Genomic DNA, 19,242 nt, shown 5'->3' on the forward strand with positions numbered 1-19,242 from the left:
GTTAGTAGAGATGGGGTTGGTTGACGAGGTTGATGAGTGAATTTGGTTGAGTCTGATGGGTGAGGAAACAGAAAATTAATATCAAAGACTAAAGTTGTGGTGGCATCAGGTAAAGATGTTAAAAGAACTTTCAGACACTTCTGTTTAAAGTCTGATTTCCATTCTAGGTGAATTTTATAATTGGAGGCGATGGCCCGAAAAGGAGTGTGTTGGAGGAAGTACGTGATGTGGTTGGTCACGATCGGGTCACTCTACTTGGAGCTGTTCCACATGCCGATGTCCATGATGTCTTCATCCAGGGTCACATATTTCTTAATACATCATTGACTGAAGCATTTTGTATTGCAATATGTGAAGCCGTGTGTTCTGGGTAAGTGTTTAGATGATTTTTTCTTTTTTATTATGATAAGAATTTGGTATGGTAAATGTTTTACATCCATCAATGTACATATATACATATACCAATGGCTTTTTCCCCCGTACAAGGGAGTTAGCCAAAGTCAAAGGCATAAATCCACTCCCACCCATTTCATCCCCACATATTCCACTCCCATGCATCAGCCTTCCCTCCCTGTTTTCTTGGCTTCTCCTGGATGATGGGTCATCCCTGTATCTTGCCCACTGCCCTGGGTCAGAAGCAATGTAGCAAGACACGGCACACCCACAGCAAGGCCGCTTCATTTAATTGGCTAAACCCCTCCTCCATCCCCTCATGCAGAAATAGAGAAGATAGGGAGAAATCCCTTTTGGGCTGTGTCAAAATATTGTTCACACATACTCCCCCCCCCATCTCCATGCATCACATCATCATCCATATACGACCACTCATCCCTATCTTCTGTCTTCTCCCTTTCTTCCTCAGCAGACATTCCCCTCTTTCCCAGTGCCCCTTTTACCCCATCCATCTCATGCTTGATCACCCTTAATGTTCACTTTTTCCACTTCTGCCTGCCACACCTCTTTTACTAATCTTTCTTCACTCATTTCCATGTGTCCAAACCATCCCAATACTCTTTCATCAACCCTATCTCCCAACTCCCTTTCCACCTCCCCCTTTCCTCACCTCACTCTATCCAGCCTAGTAACTCCTACCATATTCCTCAGGCATTTCATCTCAAATACATTTAAACTCTTCCTTTCTTATGTTCCATGTTTCTGTCCCATACAGTGCTCTTGGCACAATCAGTCCTTCATACAATCTCACTCTTAGCATCCATTCTCAAGTGTCTACTTCTCGTTACACTTTTTAATCCCCCAAGGCATTTACTTGCTTCTCTCACTCTATATTCTACCTCCACCTCCACTTCTCCCTTTCCTGCCACATTTACACCCAAGTATTTAAAGCTATCCACTGAGAAGGCAGTAAGGGGAAGATGGGCAGAATATTTTAGGGAGTTGCTAAATGTGAAGGAGGATAGGGAGGGAAAGATAGCTGCAGTGGGAAATGCTAAGAAAATGACCATGATGAGTGAGGAAAATGGAGGAGAAATAAGGAAGGATGAAGTGAAGGCAGTTGTTAAGATGATGAAAGCAAGTAAGGTACCTGGTCTGGATGGATGCCATGCAGAATGTCTGAAAAAAGGAGGTACAGTGATGGTGGACTGGCTGGTGAGGTTATTTAATGTTTGCTAGAGAGAGGGTAGAGTGCCGGAGGACTGGAGGAGTGCCTGTATAGTTCCACTTTACAAGGGAAAAGGGGACAAGTGTGAATGTAGTAGTTTCAGAGGGATTAGCTTGTTAAGTGTAGTTGGGAAGGCTTATGGGAGGATCTTGATTGAGAGGATTAGGAGAGGAACAGAGGGAGTAATTGGTGAGGAACAGTGTGGATTTAGGACAGGTAGAGGTTGTGTAGATCAGATTTTTGTGGTGAGACAGATATGTGAGAAAGCTATAGGAAAGGGGAAGGATGTTTTTTGGGCCTTTATGGACCTGGAAAAGGCTTACGACAGGGTAGACAGAAAGGCACTGTGGGAGGTTTTGCGGATATACGGGATAGGAGGAAAGCTTCTAGGAGCTGTCAAGAGTTTTTACGAGAGTAGTAGAGCTTGTGTCAGGATTAAAAATGGAGAGAGTGAATGGTTCGAGGTAAAGGTGTGACTTTGTCAAGGATGCGTTATGTCGCCCTGGCTGTTCAACTTATACATGGATGGGATAGTGCGAGAGGTAAATGCAAGGGTGGTGGGTCAGGAATTGGAGATGGTTACAGAAAATGGAGAAAAGTGGGAGGTGAGCCAGCTGTTGTTTGTGGACGATACTGCGCTTGTGGCAGGATTGGAGGAGGGATTGAGGAAGTTGGTGACAGAGTTTGGGAGATTGTGTGATAGAAGAAAGATGAAGATAAATGTGGGTAAAAGTAAGGTGTGGAGGAGGAATGGGGATGGTTCAAGGAGGGAGTCTTAAAGTGTGCAAGGATGGTGTGTGGAACAAGAAGGACAGGGGGAAATAGAAGAAAGGGTAGTGAATGGTGGGATGAGGAAACAAAGAAGGTCGTAGAAGAGAAGAAGCGAGCATTCACAGATTGGTTACAAAAGAGGACAGGGGAGTCATATGAGACGTACAAAGAAAAGAAAAGAGAAGTAAAGCAAAAGGTAAAGGAGGCAAAGAGGAGAGCAGATGTGAAATGGGGTAGGAGTATGACAGAAAATTTTGAAAGTAATAAAAAGATGTTTTGGAAAGAAATTAAGAGAGGAAGAGGAGGCGAATCAAGTAGGGAAGAAAAGGTAAAAGGTACAGATGGAGAGTTGATAATGGAAGAGATGGCAGTGAGGGGAAGATGGGCAGAATATTTTAGGGAGTTGCTGAATGTGAAGGAGGATAGGGAAGGAAAGATAGCTGCAGTGGGAAATACGAAGAAAATGAGAGTGATGAGTGAGGAGAATGGAGGAGAAATAAGGAAGGATGAGGTGAAGGCAGTTGTAAAGATGATGAAAGCAGGTAAGGCACCTGGTCTGGATGGATGTCATGCAGAATGTCTGAAAAAGGGAGGTTCAGTGATGGTGGACTGGTTGGTGAGATTATTTAATGTTTGCTGGAGAGAGGGTAGAGTACCGGAGGACTGGAGTAGTGCCTGTATAGTTCCTCTTTACAAGGGAAAAGGGGACAAGTGTGAATGTAGTAATTTCAGAGGGATTAGCCTGTTGAGTGTAGTAGGGAAGGCTTATGGGAGAATCTTAATTGAGAGGATTAAGAGAGGAACAGAAGGAGTCATTGGTGAGGAACAGTGTGGTTTTAGGACGGGTAGAGGTTGTGTAGATCAGATCTTTGTGGTAAGACAGATATGTGAGAAAGCTATAGGAAAGGGGAAGGATGTTTTTTGGGCTTTTATGGATCTGGAAAAGGCTTATGATAGGGTAGACAGAAAGGCACTGTGGGAGGTTATGCAGATTTATGGGATAGGAGGAAAGCTTTTGGGAGCTGTCAAGAGTTTTTATGTGAGTAGTAGAGCATGTGTTAGGATTGGAAATGGAGAGAGTGAGTGGTTTGAAGTAAAGGTGGGACTTCGTCAAGGATGCGTTATGTCGCCCTGGCTGTTCAACTTATACATGGATGGGGTGGTGCGAGAGGTGAATGCTAGGGTAGTGAGTCAGGGATTGGAGATGGTTAAAGAAAATGGAGAAAAGTGGGAGGTGAGCCAGCTGTTGTTTGCGGACGACACTGCGCTTGTGGCAGGGTCAGAGGAGGGATTGAGGAAGCTGGTGGCAGAGTTTGGGAGAGTATGTGATAGAAGAAAGCTAAAGATAAATGTGGGTAAAAGTAAGGTGATGAGATGTACAAGGGGTGAAAGTGGCAGTAGACTGGAAGTGAACATTAAGGGAGAGCGACTGGAGGAAGTGGATAGTTTTAGATACTTGGGTGCAAGTGTAGCAGGAAAAGGTGGAGTGAAGGTGGAGGTAGAATGTAGATTGAGAGAAGCGAGTAAATGCCTTGGTGGTTTAAAGAGTGTAATGAGAAATAGACATTTGGGAATGGATGCGAAGAGGAGACTGTATGAAGGAGTGATTGTGCCAACAGCACTGTATGGGGCAGAAACGTGGAACATAAGAGAAGAAGAGAGAAGGAGTTTAAATGTGTTTGAGATGAGGTGTCTGAGAAGTATGGTGGGGGTTACTAGGCTAGATAGAGTGAGAAATGAGGAGGAGAACAGGGGTGAAAAAGGATTTGGGAGAGAGGGTTGATGAAAGAATATTAGGATGGTTTGGACACATGGAAAGAATGAGTGAAGAAAGACTAGTAAAAGAGGTATGGAAGGCAGATGTGGGGGAGTGAACATGAGGGGACGTCCTAGGATGAGGTGGATGGATGGGGTGAAGGGGGCTTTGGGGAAGAGGGGAATGTCTGTTGAGGAAGGAAGGGAGAGGACGGAAGACAGAGGTGAGTGGAGAATGGTTGTATATGGATGATGTTGTGACTGCATGGGGAGAAATGGGCTGGGGGGTGGGGGGTGGGGTAGTGTGTGTGAGTGAGTTTTGACGCAGCCCGAAGGGATTTCTCCCCGTCCTCTCCTTATATGCAAGGGGGGACGGAGAGGGGGGGTCGCCGATTAAATGAAGCGGCCTTGCTGTGGATGTGCTGTGTCCTGCGACACTGCTTCTGACCCAGGGCGGTGGGCAGGGTGCAGGGATGACCCGTCATCCAGGAGGTGCTCAGATGAGAGGAAGGGTGGGAGGGGTGTGGAGTGTATTTAGGGATGAAATGGGTGGGAGTGTTTTTGTGCCTTTCCCTTTTTGGCTACCTCCCTTGGAAGGGGGAAAAAGCCTTGGTATATATATGTATGTAAAAGTAAGGTGATGAGATGTACAAAGGGTGAAAGTGGCAGTAGTCTGGAAGTGAGCATTAAGGGAGAGCGACTGGAGGAAGTGGATAGTTTTAGATACCTGGGTGCAAATGTGGCAGGAAAAGGCAGAGTGAAGGTGTTGGTAGAATGTAGATTGAGAGAAGTGAGTAAATGCCTTGGTGGATTAAAAAGTGTAATGAGGAATAGACATTTGGGAATGGATGCTAAGAGGAGACTATATGGAGTGATTGTGCTGACAGCACTGTATGGGGCAGAAACATGGAACATAAGAGAGGATTAGAGAAAGAGTTTGAATGTGTTTGAGATGAGGTGTCTGAGAAGTATGATGGGGGTTACTAGGCTGGATAGAGTGAGAAATGAGGAGGTGAGGAGGAGAACAGGGGTGGAAAGGGGGTTGGGAGATAGGGTTGATGAAAGAGTATTAGGATGGTTTGGACACATGGAAAGAATGAGTGAAGAAAGACTAGTAAAAGAGGTATGGAAGGCAGATGTGGAGGGAGTGAATATGAAGGGACGTCCTAGGATGAGGTGGATGGATGGGGTGAAGGGGGCTTTGGGGAAGAGGGGAATGTCTGTTGAGGAAGGACGGGAGAGGACAGAAGACAGGGGTGAATGGAGAATGGTTGTATATGGATGATGTTGTGATGCATGAGGTGGAATGGGCAGGGGGATGGGGGGTGAGGTAGTATGTGTGAGCAAATTTTGACGCAGCCCGAAGGGATTTCTCCCCGTCTTCTCCTTTATGCATGAGGGGACGGAGAGTGGGGATCACCGATTTAATGAAGCGGCCTTGCTGTGGATGTGCTGTGTCTTGTGACACTGCCTCTGACCCAGGGCAGTGGACAAGGTGCAGGGATGACCCATCATCCAGGAGGTGCTAAGATGAGAGGGAGGGTGGAGGGGTGTGGAGTGTATTCAGGGATGGAATGGGTGGGAGTGATTTTATGCCTTTTCCTTTTTGGCTACCTCCCTTGTAAGGGGGAAAAAGCCTTGGTATATGTATGCATGTATGTACTTCCTCCAGTCTCTCTCCCTTAATACTCACTTAAAATTTGCTGCCATCCTTTCCCCTTGTACATCTCACCTCACTTTTACCTACATTTATCTTCAACTTCCTTCTTTTGCACACCTTCCCAAACTCCGTCACTAATTTGCTTAATCCCTCCTCTGATCCTGCTACAAGTGCAGTGTCATCAGCAAACGACAACTGGCTTATCTCCCATTTTCCTCCATTTTCTTTAACCATCTCCAGTCCCTGGACCATTACCTTTGTATTTATCTCTTGCACCACTCCGTCCATGTATAAATCAAACAGCCAAGGCGACATAACACACCGCTGGTGAAGTCCCACCTTTACCTCAAACCACTCACTCTCTCAATTTCTAATTCTAACACAGGCTGTACTACTCGTAAAAACTCTTGACTGCTCTAAACAGCTTTCCACCTATCCCATATATCTGCAATACCTCAGTGCCTTCCTGTCTACCCTGTCATAAGCCTTTTCCAAATCCATAGGGGCCCAAAAAACATCTTTACCTATTCCTAAAGCTTTCTCACATATCTGCTTTACCACAAATATCTGATCCACACAGACTGTATTTGTCCTAAACCCACACTTTTCCTCTCCAATTACTCCCTCTGTTCCTCTCCTAATCCTCTCAATCAAAACCCTCCCATAAGCCTTCCCAACTACACTCAATAAACCGATCCCTCTGAAACTACTACACTCGCATTTGTCCATTTTTCCCTTGTAAAGCAGAACTATACAGTCAGTCCTCCAGTACTCTTCCTTCTTTTAGACAAACATTAAACAACTTCACCAGCCAGTCCACTACCACTGTACCTCCTCTTTATAGACACTCCGCATGGAACCCATCCAACTCAGGTGCCTTACCTGCTCTCATGATTTTAATAACTCCTTTTACCTCATCTTTCTTTATTTATCCTCCATTTTCCTCATTCATCACTGTCATTTTCTTAGTGCTTCCCACTACAACAACCTTTCCCTCTATTCGCCTTCACATTTAACAACTCCTTGAAATACTGTGTTCATCTTCTTTCTGCTGTCTTTTCCATTATCATCTCTCCGTCTGCACCTTTTACCTTTTTTCTCTACGTGATTCACCTCCTCTTCCTCTCTTAATTTCCTTCCAAAATATCTTTTTATTACTTAAAGTTTTTTCTGTCATACTCTTACCCCATTTCACATCACTTTGCCTCGTATATCTTTGATTTACTTCTCTTCTCTTTTTTTTGTAACTCTTCTCCTATTTTGTAACCAATATGTGAATGCTTGCTTCCTCTTTTCTACAACCTTCTTTGCTTCATCATCCCACCACTCACTACCCTTCCTTCTATTTCCACCTGTCCTCCTTGTTTCACACACCATGTTTGCACACCTTGCGACTCCCTCCTTGAACCATCCCCATTCCTCCTCCACTCCTAGTTCTACTCTATCCTTCACTTCCTCCACTCTTCTCTCAGCTACTTCTTGTACTCCCTTTCTTTCTCATTTAACCAGTTTATTCTAAGGACCTCTCTACCTTCTGTCCTTTTCATCTTTCTCATCTATCCTCCACTCTTAACTTACCTTCCACCAAAAAATGATTTGATATTTCCCCACTCTCTCCCTTTAGAACATGTACATCCAAAACTCTCCTTAATCATCTCCTGGTTACCACTATATAGTTCATTAAAACCATATTTACCACCCTTGCATCCACCACCCTCTCCCATCTGTACTTATATTTTATTTTCTTCCCAAACACTGTATTTGCTATCATCAACTCTCGAAACACATCTCCTTCATCTCTTCACTATAATTTTTTCATGGACCACCACACTTCCTAATCATTCTGTCTGTTGGTTCATCTACTCTAGCATTGAGATCTCCCAATACCACTACCTTGACATTTCTTTCTAAATCATGTGTGCAGTCATTTAAATCTACCCAAAAAGCCTCCCTTTCCTCAACACTCTTCTTACTACCAGGCCCATGTGCACTTACAGAGACCCATATCTCCTTTTCCAGTTTCACCTTGAAGAAACCTCCTTCCACTCCACCACATGTTTACCTATCTCTTCACTCTGCGCAATACCATATTTCTAGTCCTTCCCAGAAGTTATGAGTAATGTTTCTTGATTCAAAGATTAGTAATAGTAGTTTTGGGGTAAAGATGTCTTTTGCACTAATAGATATGGAGTAAGTATATGACAGGGCTGACAGACATTGTGGAGGTGTTGTGGATGTATGGGATAAGGAGAAGTCTGTAAAGGGTGGTCAAAAGTTTTTGCATGAGCAAGGAAGGGAGAAGACAAGAGATGGGGATGAGTGGAGAGTGATTGTGTATAGATGATACTGTTATGCAAGGAAAGGAGGGTTGAGGGATGGTGGATAGGGGATGCTTATGTGTGAATAATATTTTGATGTAGCTCAAAGGAATTTCTCCTCGTCTTCTCTTTTTCTGCATGAGGGGATGGAGAGGGGGGGGTCGCCAATTAAGTGAAATGGCCTTTTTGTGGATGTACCCTGTCTTGTTACATTGCTTCTGACCCAGGGCAGTGGGTGAGATACAGGGATGATCTGTCATCCATGAGGAGCTAAGATGAGAGGGGGAAAAGGGTGGTGGATGGAAGTGAAATGGGTGCGAGTAGGTACATACATATACCAAAGGCTTTTTCCCCCTTACACGGGGGGTAGCCAAAAAGAAAAGGCATAGAAACCACTCCCTCCCATTCCATTTCCTATATATTCCACTCCCCTCCATCCTCCTCCCTCCCTCTTATCTTGGCACCTCCTGGATGACGGGTGGGAGTAGGTATGTGTCTATAACTTGACGCAAAAAGATTTTGGTATATAGATAGTAAAGCTGGTGTGAGGGTAGGGAATAGAAAGGTTTGAGGTGAATGTGGGACTGTGCCAAGGTTGTGTTAAGCTTCTATGATTGTTCAATGTGTCTTAGAATAGGGTCAACATGAAAATGGTAGCCAGAGATTTGGAGTTTTTTGTGTGAGGAAAGAGGGAAGTGGGAGGTGAACCAATTGTTGTTTGTGCACGACACTGTACTTGTGGCTGAGTCTAAGGCTACTGAAACATTTGGTTGTGGAATTTGAGAGGGTGTGTGAGAGGAGAAATGTGAAAGTAAGGGCAGTGGATTGGATGTGGATTTAAAAGGTGAAAGGTGGGTGAAGCAGAAAGATTTGAATATTTGGGATTGCATCTGTCAGTGAATAAAGGGGTGGAGATGAAAGTGAATTATAGAGTAAAAGAGGCAATTGTTAGGGGGAATGAAGTAAAGCAGAAGTTACTATTAGAGACTGATTGTACCCATGCCACTATATGGGATGGATATTGGGAATTTGAGAGAGGCAGAAAAGAAGAGCATAAACTTGTTTGTGATGAAGTGTTTGAGAAATATGGTAGGTGATATCAGGATGGTTAGAGTGAGGATAGAAGAGGTATTGTTGTTCCCTAGACTGTCTGGCCAAGCAGACCTGTTTCCATGGGTGGAAAGGGGTTTTCCCACAAATGTTTTATAGTGTATATTGTGTCATTGGCATGTGTGATTTTGTACAATGCAGCCTTACTTAACGTGTTGTGTAGTATGGGGTGAAGTGTTGCATCCTGGACAGTTATGTGGGATGTGGTCATCTAGCCTTTTCTGGTAGCTTAGAAGGGATGGATGGTGGCTGCACTGTAGTCTGGCCAGATGGACTCAGTTCTTTTGTGGGAGAGAGGATTCAGAGGGATGGATATCAGGGGGTCTGGCATGCAGCAGTGTATTGTCTTTCATTTTGTTGATGGAGGAGTGAATGATATGATTATGGATAGGGTAGATCAAAGGCTGGTGTTTAGGCATATAGAAAGAATAAGTGAGGAAAAACCTGCAAAAAGGAGTGCAGAAGATATAAGTGGATTGAGCAAATCTGAGAGTGAGAATGAGGTGGATAGACAGGGTGAAAGGGAGGCTGGATGTGAGAGGAATTTGTTGAGCAAAGAACAGAGGGTGCAAAAACATAGAAGTAAATGGAAATTGGTTGTAAATGAAGAAATGTATGCTAAAGGTTCTTGTCTGCTCTGCAAGATTTTTGAATGGAGGAAAAGGTGGATCCCCATATAAAGTGGTGGGGGTGTAAGCCAGCTCCAGGTGTTGGGGCAAGGGACTGGGATGACCCTTTATCCTTGCTGAGATGGGAGGGGTGATGAATGGGCACTAGATAGAGGTGGGGTGGGCTTTGACACTGCCATCTTCCTGATAAAGGGAAAAGGATCTTTTGGTGAGTATGTATGTATCTGTTAGCTGTTTTATAGTTAGGTGCCAGCTCAGAAACGTACTGTAGATGTAAATCCTCTTGTTGTAATATCACCTAGTAATAGCTGGAATGAAAAAAGTGTCCCTTGGTGCAGAAGGGGTTGAATTGAGATAGACTGAATTCCCAGGTTCTGAGGATACATCACAAAGGTGAATAGAATTATCTGTCAAAGATATGGTTCTTTAGATTCCATGCTACAAAGTCCTTGGTAAGATGCAATCCTAGCCACATAATAGGGGAGTTTGTGATGTTAAACCAAATCATTAAGGAGATTTCAGTCACAGATGCTCCTGGGGACAAAAGAAATTAAAGTTTATGGTCCATGCATGAAAAGCTTATGTACAGAAAGGAAAGGGTAGTGGTCTGGTGAGTTTTCATAGTTGTATTTGAGATTAATCCTTCTAGAATAAATACAGAAACACATTGCAGAAATGCAAGTAGTTATCAGCTAAACAAAATGAGTGGAATTTCAGATTTTCACAAATATTGAATCATGTCACTAGTATATTGGTTGTGATCTTATTTTGCATGAAACAGACCTGGGTTTGAATCCACTTTTCACAGTGACTGCAGCTTGACATGGCAGTCCCAACACGTTGAGTGAAAGTAGGGCCACCTAGCATGAACTATGAACACTTCTGATGGCATGGATATGTATTTTGTATTCCTCTTAGCTTGCAGGTGGTGAGCACAAGGGTTGGTGGAATCCCAGAAGTTCTTCCAGATAAACTCATCCAGCTTGCAGAACCAAACGTACAGAGTGCGTATTTCTTTTCCTTTTTTCCCCATTTACTTGCATGTGGACAAAACAAGCGAAGAAAATTTAGCAAAAAGTGTGTGGAATGTAGAGGTGGATGGAGTGAACTTTAAGGGAAGATCAAGTCTTGGATGGATGGATGGATGGGGTGAATGGGGCCTTGGGTATGAGTGGTCTGTTGAATAGAGAAGGGAGAAAGTAAGAGATAGATTTGACTGGCTAAAAGCATATGGGAATTAGAGATTGATGATGTGAACTTTAGGGGAAGATCATGACTGGGACAGATGAATGGGGCCTTGGATACAAGGGGTCTGTTGAGTAGGGAAGGGAGAGAGCAAGACATAGATGTGACTGGAGAATGGTTGTGGATGGATGAGAAATTGATGTAACCCAAAAGGATTTTTTCCAGAGTGGATGAAGGGGAGGATCACAATGTAATGGAACAGTGGAGGTAAACCAACTTCAGCTGTTGGGCTTTGCTATGGAAATACTGTGTCATTCTTGGCCTTCCTCTCAAGTTCCCTCCATTCATATCAACTTTCCACACTTTTTTTGCATGCTTTTTTTCATTCAACTTTTCTGTATGCCAAAATTATCTTGCCAGATATTACTGTAAGTTATAAATATCCCATGTTAGGCCAACATTTAGAATTATGTTTTTTCTATAGGTTTAACTGCAGCATTAGAGCGAGCAATAGAAAATCACCTGCAAGGTATAGCCATAGATCCCTGGGAGATGTACGCAGACATGAAGGATTTGTACACATGGCCAGATGTTGCACAGAGGACAGAAGTTGTGTACAATCGAGTCAGCAGGGAGCCAAATGATGTTTGTCTGGTTCAGAGACTTAGAAGGTTTAAAAATATTTATTTTGTTTATCTTGTATCCAAATGATCTGATTTGATATTCCCCCACTCTCATGCCTAAGAACATGGACATCCAAAACTCTTCCTACTCTTTTCCTGGATGCCACAACTCGGTTAATAAGTCTTATCAACACCTTTCCATCAACCACCCTCTCCCATGTGTACTTGACCTTTTTCCTAAACACTGTGTTAGCTATCATCAACTCTGAACACATCTCCACCATTAACTCTCCACCATGATTTTTACTTGACACTCCAAACTTCCCAACCTCTCCTTTTATTGGTTCATCCCCTACTCTGGCATTGAGATCTCCCAATACCACTACATTGACATTTCTCCCAAAATTCTTTAAGTGCTCATTCAAATCCATCCAAAAACCTCCCTTTCCTTTACACTCTTCTTACTACCAGGCCTATGTACAATTACAGAGACCCATATCTCCCCAGTTTCACTTTCATCCACATTAACCTTGAAGAAACCTCCTTCCACTACACCACATGCTTACCTATCTCACTAGTGGAGCCACCCCTCCCCTCCTTCATCCTCTCCTCACTCCAGGCACCCTTCCTTCTACACTCCCAAACTCAAACTCACCCCTCTCTTTCAACTTAGTTTCACTTAATGCCAACATATCCGTCTTCCCTCTCACAAACATGCAGCCTATCTTTTCCCTTTTACTCTCATCTGTACTACACCCATGCACATTAAAAGACCCAAACCTTAGGGTTCTGGTTGGGAAACTCCTAGACCCTCTTATGCCTTGACTTCTCATAGGAATGCACCCATTTGGGTTACAGAGAGTAGGATGCTTAGTTCCATCACTCTGTACTGTTTTAGCTGCCTTTTACGACCCAAGTGGGAATGTAAAAGGCTGGTATATAAGTTGATAGAAACAGGTAGATGGCAAGTGTTATATTTTTATGGATTGGGATTTTGTAAACAACACAATTTATAGACAAGGGGTTGCATAAGTTTGCTCTCTGCATTAAGTTGATAAGCAGAGACCAGAGGTCTGTATCTATTGCTGACGTGTTATCATGTTTTGCTGACTGTGTAACCTGAGATATGCAGAGATTTGAGATTGCTTAAGTAAACAATATTGCATATAGACTTGTAACAACAAATCTGATCAGAGAAAGTGTGGAGAAAATTCAATTGGTTCATGATTGTAAGATCATGCCCTTTGGGGAGGACCTTAAATATAAAATTAAAGAGTTTTTACGAGAGTAGTAGAGCTTGTGTTAGGATTAGAAATGGAGAGAGTGAATGGTTTGAGGTAAAGGTGGGACTTCATCAGGGATGTGTTATGTCGCCCTGGCTGCTCAATCTATACATGGATGGGGTAGTGGGGCAGGGGTTGGAGATGGTTAAAGAAAATGGAGAAAAGTGGGAAATAAGCCAGTTGTTGTTTGCTGACGACACTGTGCTTGTAGCAGGATCAGAGGAGGGACTGAGGAAGTTAGTGACAGAGTTTGAGAAGGTGTGTGAAAGAAGGAAGCTGAAGATAGATGTGGGCAAAAATAAGGTGATGAGATGTACAAGGGGAGTGAGTGACAGCAGGCTGGAAGTGAGCATTAAGGGTAAGAGACTGGAGGAAGTGGATAGTTTTAGGTACTTGAGTGTGAATGTGGTAGGAAAGGGAGGAGTGGGGGTGGAGGATGAATGTAGATTGAGAGAAGCGAGTAATTGCCACGGTGGATTAAAAAGTGTAATGAGAAATAGACATCTGGGAATGGATGCTAAGAGGAAGTTATATGAAAGAGTGATTGTGCCGACAGCACTGTACGGGACAGAACCATGGAACATAAGAGAGGAAGAGAGAAGGAGTTTGAATGTATTTGAGATGAAATGTCTGAGAAGTATGATAGGGGTTACTAGGCTAGATAGAGAGGGTTGATGAAAGAGTATTAGGATGGTTTGGACACATTGCAAGGAGTAACAGGAAGTCAGTTAAAAACATTAGGTAAAGCTGAGTTAGACGTTATTTTATATAGAATTGAGCACTTAGACATTCCAGTGATAGTTGTAGAAAAATCTGTTTTTCTAGGAGATTTATTGATAGGATTTGCATTCTTCAATTCACTGTGTCTGTCATGCACATCTTTATTTGTTTGATGTTATTACCATGAGCTTTTATGGCTTCATTCACCCCATCCAGCCATGATTTTCATAGTCCAACCCCCCTGTCTTGGCACCATTGATTCATGAATTTATTTTTTGTGTGTAATTTAGCATCACATTCAGTATTGGTCTTTAGAGCCAAACTTTAAATTAGTGTTAGTATTCGTGGTTATATTAAGGGAAAAAAAAACATGCATAAGATTCAAGTATTTATATACTGATAATCCAGTATTGGCAAGGGTGTTCACATTTGTGTGTGCGTCTGGGGGGGGGTGAGGGCAAAATTAAAGATATTATATATATGTGGTTCATGGTAAAAGGATATATCAAGATCTCTGTCTATATACCAAGAGCTTTTTTTTCCTTTATAAGGAAGGTAGTCAAGTCAAAGGCACATACTATTCCCACCCATTCTGCTCCCATCCACCACCCTTTCCCCCTATCATCTTAGCTCTTCATGGGCGATATCAAGATACTTCAAATTGGCCACATAGGCATATATTTACATTATCTATATGAATTACATTTTGACTTTCAATCATATACTGATATTTTGTACCTTAAGATTTTGACAAAATTATATGTGATAACTGGCAAAGTTTCAAACACTCTGGATTTGTAGGAGCGTGGGGGGTAACTGCATCCAGATGCTCAGGGTTGGGATTGATTAGCATGTCCATTTCACAGGTACATAAAGTGTGGTCCTGTGGCTGGAGTTTTCATGATGCTGCTCCTTACACTACAGGTCATCATTCTTCGTGTTTGTGACTGGCTTCACCCTGTTGAGGTAAGTTCAGAAACCTCATTTTTTTTAAGGAGTAGCATATTTTTCTCAATTGAATAAGATCATTAGATGGTACAGTGAGTCCTTCTTATAAGGTAATTCTTTATCTGGTAAATTCACAGTTACAGTATTTGGTAATTACTACCCTCGATTCTATTTACGGTAAGAAAAATTCACAGATACGGTATCCGCTAGATATTTTGAAGAGGAAAGAGGAAGGAGAAGGTACTTTTGCCATATCCTATTATTACATGTTATAATGGGTTCGGTATACGGTAATGATTTCAGGAATGCATATGTACTGTATAATGAGGACTTACTGTATTCAAAAGGGGGAAAAAATAAGTTGCTACTACTAGGGTTTTGGTTATGGTGATAACTGTTGCTGATTGGAAACTTGATGTCCACAATGGCTGGTAGTGGGACTCGGGTCCTATATACAAAAGAAGTTGATACAGAGATCTTGGGTCCAGTCAAGAGATTGTCAACCCATTGGGATTGTGGTAGTGGTACCAATACTACTACTAACAGCAGTAGTAGTACTACAACTACTGTCATCAGCACTAAAAATAGCAGTACTGCTACTGCTAGTAGTGGTAGGTAGTAACAATTCCACAACTTCAACTACTTGGAGTACTACCAATTCAACTGTTAGTATTAAAAGTAGGGTTAATACTAGCAGGACTAAGATATTAAATTATTAGTACTACTACTACACAGATTGGTTACAAAATAGGACGAGGGAGTCATATGAGATGTACAAAGAAAAGAAAAGAAGTAAAGAAAAAGGTAGAGGAGGGAAAGAGGAGAGCAGATGTAAAGTGGGGTAAGAGGTTGAAAGTAATAAAAAGATGTTTTGGAAAGGAATTGAGAGAGGAAGAGGAGGCGAATCAAGTAGAGAAGAAAAGGTAAAAGGTGCAGATGGAGAGATGATTATGGAGGAGAAGGCAGTAAGGGGAAGATGGGCAGAATGTTTTAGGGAGTTGCTAAATGTGAAGGAGGATAGGGAGGGAAAGATAGCTGCAGTGGGAAATGCTAAGAAAATGGAGGAGAAATAAGGAAGGATGAAGTGAAGGCAGCAGGTAAGGCACCTGGTCTGGATGGATGCCATGCAGAATGTCTTAAAAAAGGAGGTACAGTGATGGTGGACTGGTTGGTGAGGTTATTTAATGGTTGCTGGAGAGAAGGTAGAGTGCCAGAGGACTGGAGGAGTGCTTGTATAGTTCCACTTTACAAGGGAAAGGGGGACAAGTGTGAATGTAGTAGTTTCCGAGGGATTAGCTTGTTAAGTGTAGTTGGGAAGGCTTATGGGAAGATCTTGATTGAGAGGATTAGGAGAAAAACAGAGGGAATAATTGGTGAGGAACAGTGTGGATTTAGGACAGGTAGAGGTTGTGTAGATCAGATTTTTGTGGTAAGACAGATATGTGAGAAAGCTATAGGAAAGGGGAAGGATGTTTTTTGGGCCTTTATGGATCTGGAAAAGGCTTACGACAGGGTAGACAGAAAGGCACTGTGGGAGGTTTTGCAGATATACGGGATATGAGGAAAGCTTCTGGGAGCTGTCAAGAGTTTTTATGAGAGTAGTAGAGCTTGTGTCAGGATTAAAAATGGAGAGAGTGAGTGGTTTGAGGTAAAGGTGTGACTTCGTCAAGGATGCTTTATGTCACCCTGGCTGTTCAACTTATACATGGAAGGGTAGTGGGTCAGGGATTGGAGATGGTTAAAGAAAGTGGAGAAAAGTGGGAGGTGAGCCAGCTGTTGTTTGCGGACGACACTGCGCTTGTGGCAGGATCGGAGGAGGGATTGAGGAAGTTGGTGACAGTTTGGGAGAGTGTGTGATAGAAGAAAGCTGAAGATAAATGTGGGTAAAAGTAAGGTGATGAGATGTACAAGGGGTGAAAGTGGCAGTAATCTGGAAGTGAGCATTAAAGGAGAGCAACTGGAGGAAGTGGATAGTTTTAGATACTTGGGTGCAAATGTGGCAGGAAAAGGTGGAGTGAAGGTGGGAATGGATGCGAAGAGGAGACTGTATGAAGGAGTGATTGTGGCAACAGGACTGTATGGAGCAGAAACATGGAGCTTGAATGTGTTTGAGATGAAGTGTCTGAGAAGTATGATGGGGGTTACTAGGCTAGATAGAGTGAGAAATGAGGAGGTGAGGAGGAGAACAAGGGTGGAAAGGGAGTTGGGAGATAGAGTTGATGAAAGAGTATTAGGATGGTTTGGACACATGGAAAGAATGAGTGAAGAAAGACTAGTAAAGGAGGTGTGGAGGGAGTGAACATGAGGGGACGTCCTAGGATGAGATGGATGGATGGGGTGAAGGGGGCTTTGGGGAAGAGGGGAATGTCTGTTGAGGAAGGACGGGAGAGGACAGAAGACAGGGGTGAATGGAGAATGGTTGTATATGGAACATGTTGTGGAATGGACAGGGGGATGGGGGGTGAGGTAGTGTGTGTGAGCAAAATTTTGACGCAGCCCGAAGGGATTTCTCTTAGTCCTCTCCTTTATATGGGGGGACGGAGAGGGGGGTCGCCGATTTAATGAAGTGGCTTTGCTGTGGATGTGCTGTGTCTTGCGACACTGCTTCTGACCCAGGGCAGTGGACAGGGTGCAGGGATGACCCATCATCTAGGAGGTGCTAAGATGGGAGGGAGGGTGGAGGGGTGTGGAGTGTTTTCGGGGATGGAATGGGTAGGAATGATTTTATGCCTTTTCCTTTTTGGCTACCTCCCTAGTAAGGGGGAAAAAGCCTTGGTATATGTATGTTTGTACTACCACTGCTAGTAGTAGTGGTAGCATGACCAAAAGAAAAAGTAGTAACACTAATGGCAGAACTACTAATAGAAGTACTAATAGCATTGCTAATACTGAAGGTCTATTATTAGTACATATATCAAGGGCTTTTCCTCTGTACAAGGGAAGTAGTCAAAAAGTATAATTCCACTCCCACCCATTTCATCCCCACCCATTCATGACCCTTCCCCCTTCTCATCTTGGCTCCTCCTGGATAATGGGTCATCCCTGCATCTCTCCCATTGCCCTGGGTCAGAAGCAATGCAGCAATAAACAGCACATCCACAGCAAGGCCACTTCATTTAATCAGCGACCCCCTCTTTGTCCCACTCATGCAGAATTATGCAGGAGGGGAAAGGGTGGTGGATGGAAATACTAGTATTATCAATAGAACTAGTACTAATATAAGTATTAGTAGCTCAAATAGTACTACAACTACTATTAGTATTATTACTGGTGGTACTAGTACTATTACTAACAATGATACTAGTAGTAGTACACGTACTGGTATCAGTCCTGATATCGGTACTGGCAGTACCAAAACCTGTATCGATATGGGTATTGGTACTGGTATCTGTTCCAGAACTGATACCAGTATAGATACTGATGCCAGTAAATTTACAGATACCTGTACAGGTTATTGACACCAGTTTTGATAATTGTACCAATACCTACATCTGTACTGATACCAGTAATGGCACCGATACCAATACCGGTAATGGTATCGGTACCAATACTGGTGTTGATACCAATATCAGTACCTCTGTTGATACTGGTAATGATACCAGTGCTGGCACCAATACCCATACTGGTACCAATGCCAGTACCAGTTGTTACTGCTAATATTGGCAGTAGTACTGCTACTGGTAATAATAGTGGTATTGCTTATGCTAGTACCCACCCACCTGGTGATGTATGATAATCTCTGAACACAACTCAGATGTCCCTTGACTATTAATGGATTTTATGAATTTCAGCAGATGGACATGGCTCCCAACTTTCCATCGCTGCCGATCCATCCGACAACAATTGCAGAGGCAGAACTGATGCACATAGAAAAAAATGGTCTTGTGAAAAAATCCCCGTTCAGATGTTCTGCAAGAGAGTGTTTGGGGTTAGAGGATCATATGGATGGAGAGAATAAGAAGAGGGTTTATCTTCGGTCCAGAAAGAAAAATTATGTAAAGGAGTAGAAATTACAGTACTCATTTTCAGAATGAATCATTTGGAAGAGTGTTTTTAAGAAACATTTTCTGAATTGCAGGGAGGCAAGGTCAAGACAATAGAAAGTTCTGACAGGCATTTATCAAAGAGTTGCATGTATGAGGCCTGTAAAGAAAATAGATATTCTTATATTTCATTGGTAGTATTTTTTAACCTAATCAGTGTGAAAGTGATGCTGTGCTGTCTTATTGTATTGCGTCAGACTCAGGCAGTGTGCAGGGAATGGGGATGATCCTTGATCCACAAGGAACAGAGATGAAAGGGAAGTAGTAAAATTCATGCATTACACACACATACATATATATTGTACCAATATTTAAAGGAAGACCCAACAAACTATAGATTGGTCTCCTTTACAAGCACAATAGCTAAGATATGTGAAAATGTTATCAAAAGTAGATGGATTAAACATCTGGAAGAAAATAAGGTACTGAATCCAAGATAATTAGGCTTTAGACAAGGAAGATCTTGTGCCACCAACTGGATTTGTTTTTATTCAAGGCTAATAGACATAATACAAGATAGGGATGGATGGGCTGATTGTGCTTTTCTAGATTTACGAAAGGCATTTGGTAAGGTAC

The 19,242-nt window shown here is 42.8% G+C and overlaps 1 protein-coding gene across 3 annotated transcripts in view; it reads left to right on the plus strand.

The window, feature by feature from the left end:
• PIG-A (phosphatidylinositol glycan anchor biosynthesis class A) overlaps window positions 1-18,797 on the plus strand; it is a 57,249-nt gene extending 38,452 nt beyond the window's left edge. For 2 of the 3 annotated variants that reach the window (XM_076203045.1, XM_076203043.1), the window contains 5 exons: window positions 168-370; window positions 10,783-10,868; window positions 11,534-11,720; window positions 14,542-14,641; window positions 18,415-18,797. In XM_076203045.1, the coding sequence (XP_076059160.1) occupies window positions 168-370; window positions 10,783-10,868; window positions 11,534-11,720; window positions 14,542-14,641; window positions 18,415-18,630 (792 nt within the window). In that variant the 3' untranslated portion in view covers window positions 18,631-18,797. The remainder of the gene's footprint in view (window positions 1-167; window positions 371-10,782; window positions 10,869-11,533; window positions 11,721-14,541; window positions 14,642-18,414) is intronic. The other variant, XM_076203044.1, reaches the window with a different exon arrangement.
• The last annotated feature ends 445 nt before the right edge of the window (window positions 18,798-19,242 follow it).

Source organism: Oratosquilla oratoria, chromosome 19 (genome assembly GCF_046742065.1).
Source record: "Oratosquilla oratoria isolate Oo_2021 chromosome 19, ASM4674206v1, whole genome shotgun sequence".
In the NCBI taxonomy this organism is placed as follows: Eukaryota; Metazoa; Arthropoda; class Malacostraca; order Stomatopoda; family Squillidae; genus Oratosquilla; species Oratosquilla oratoria.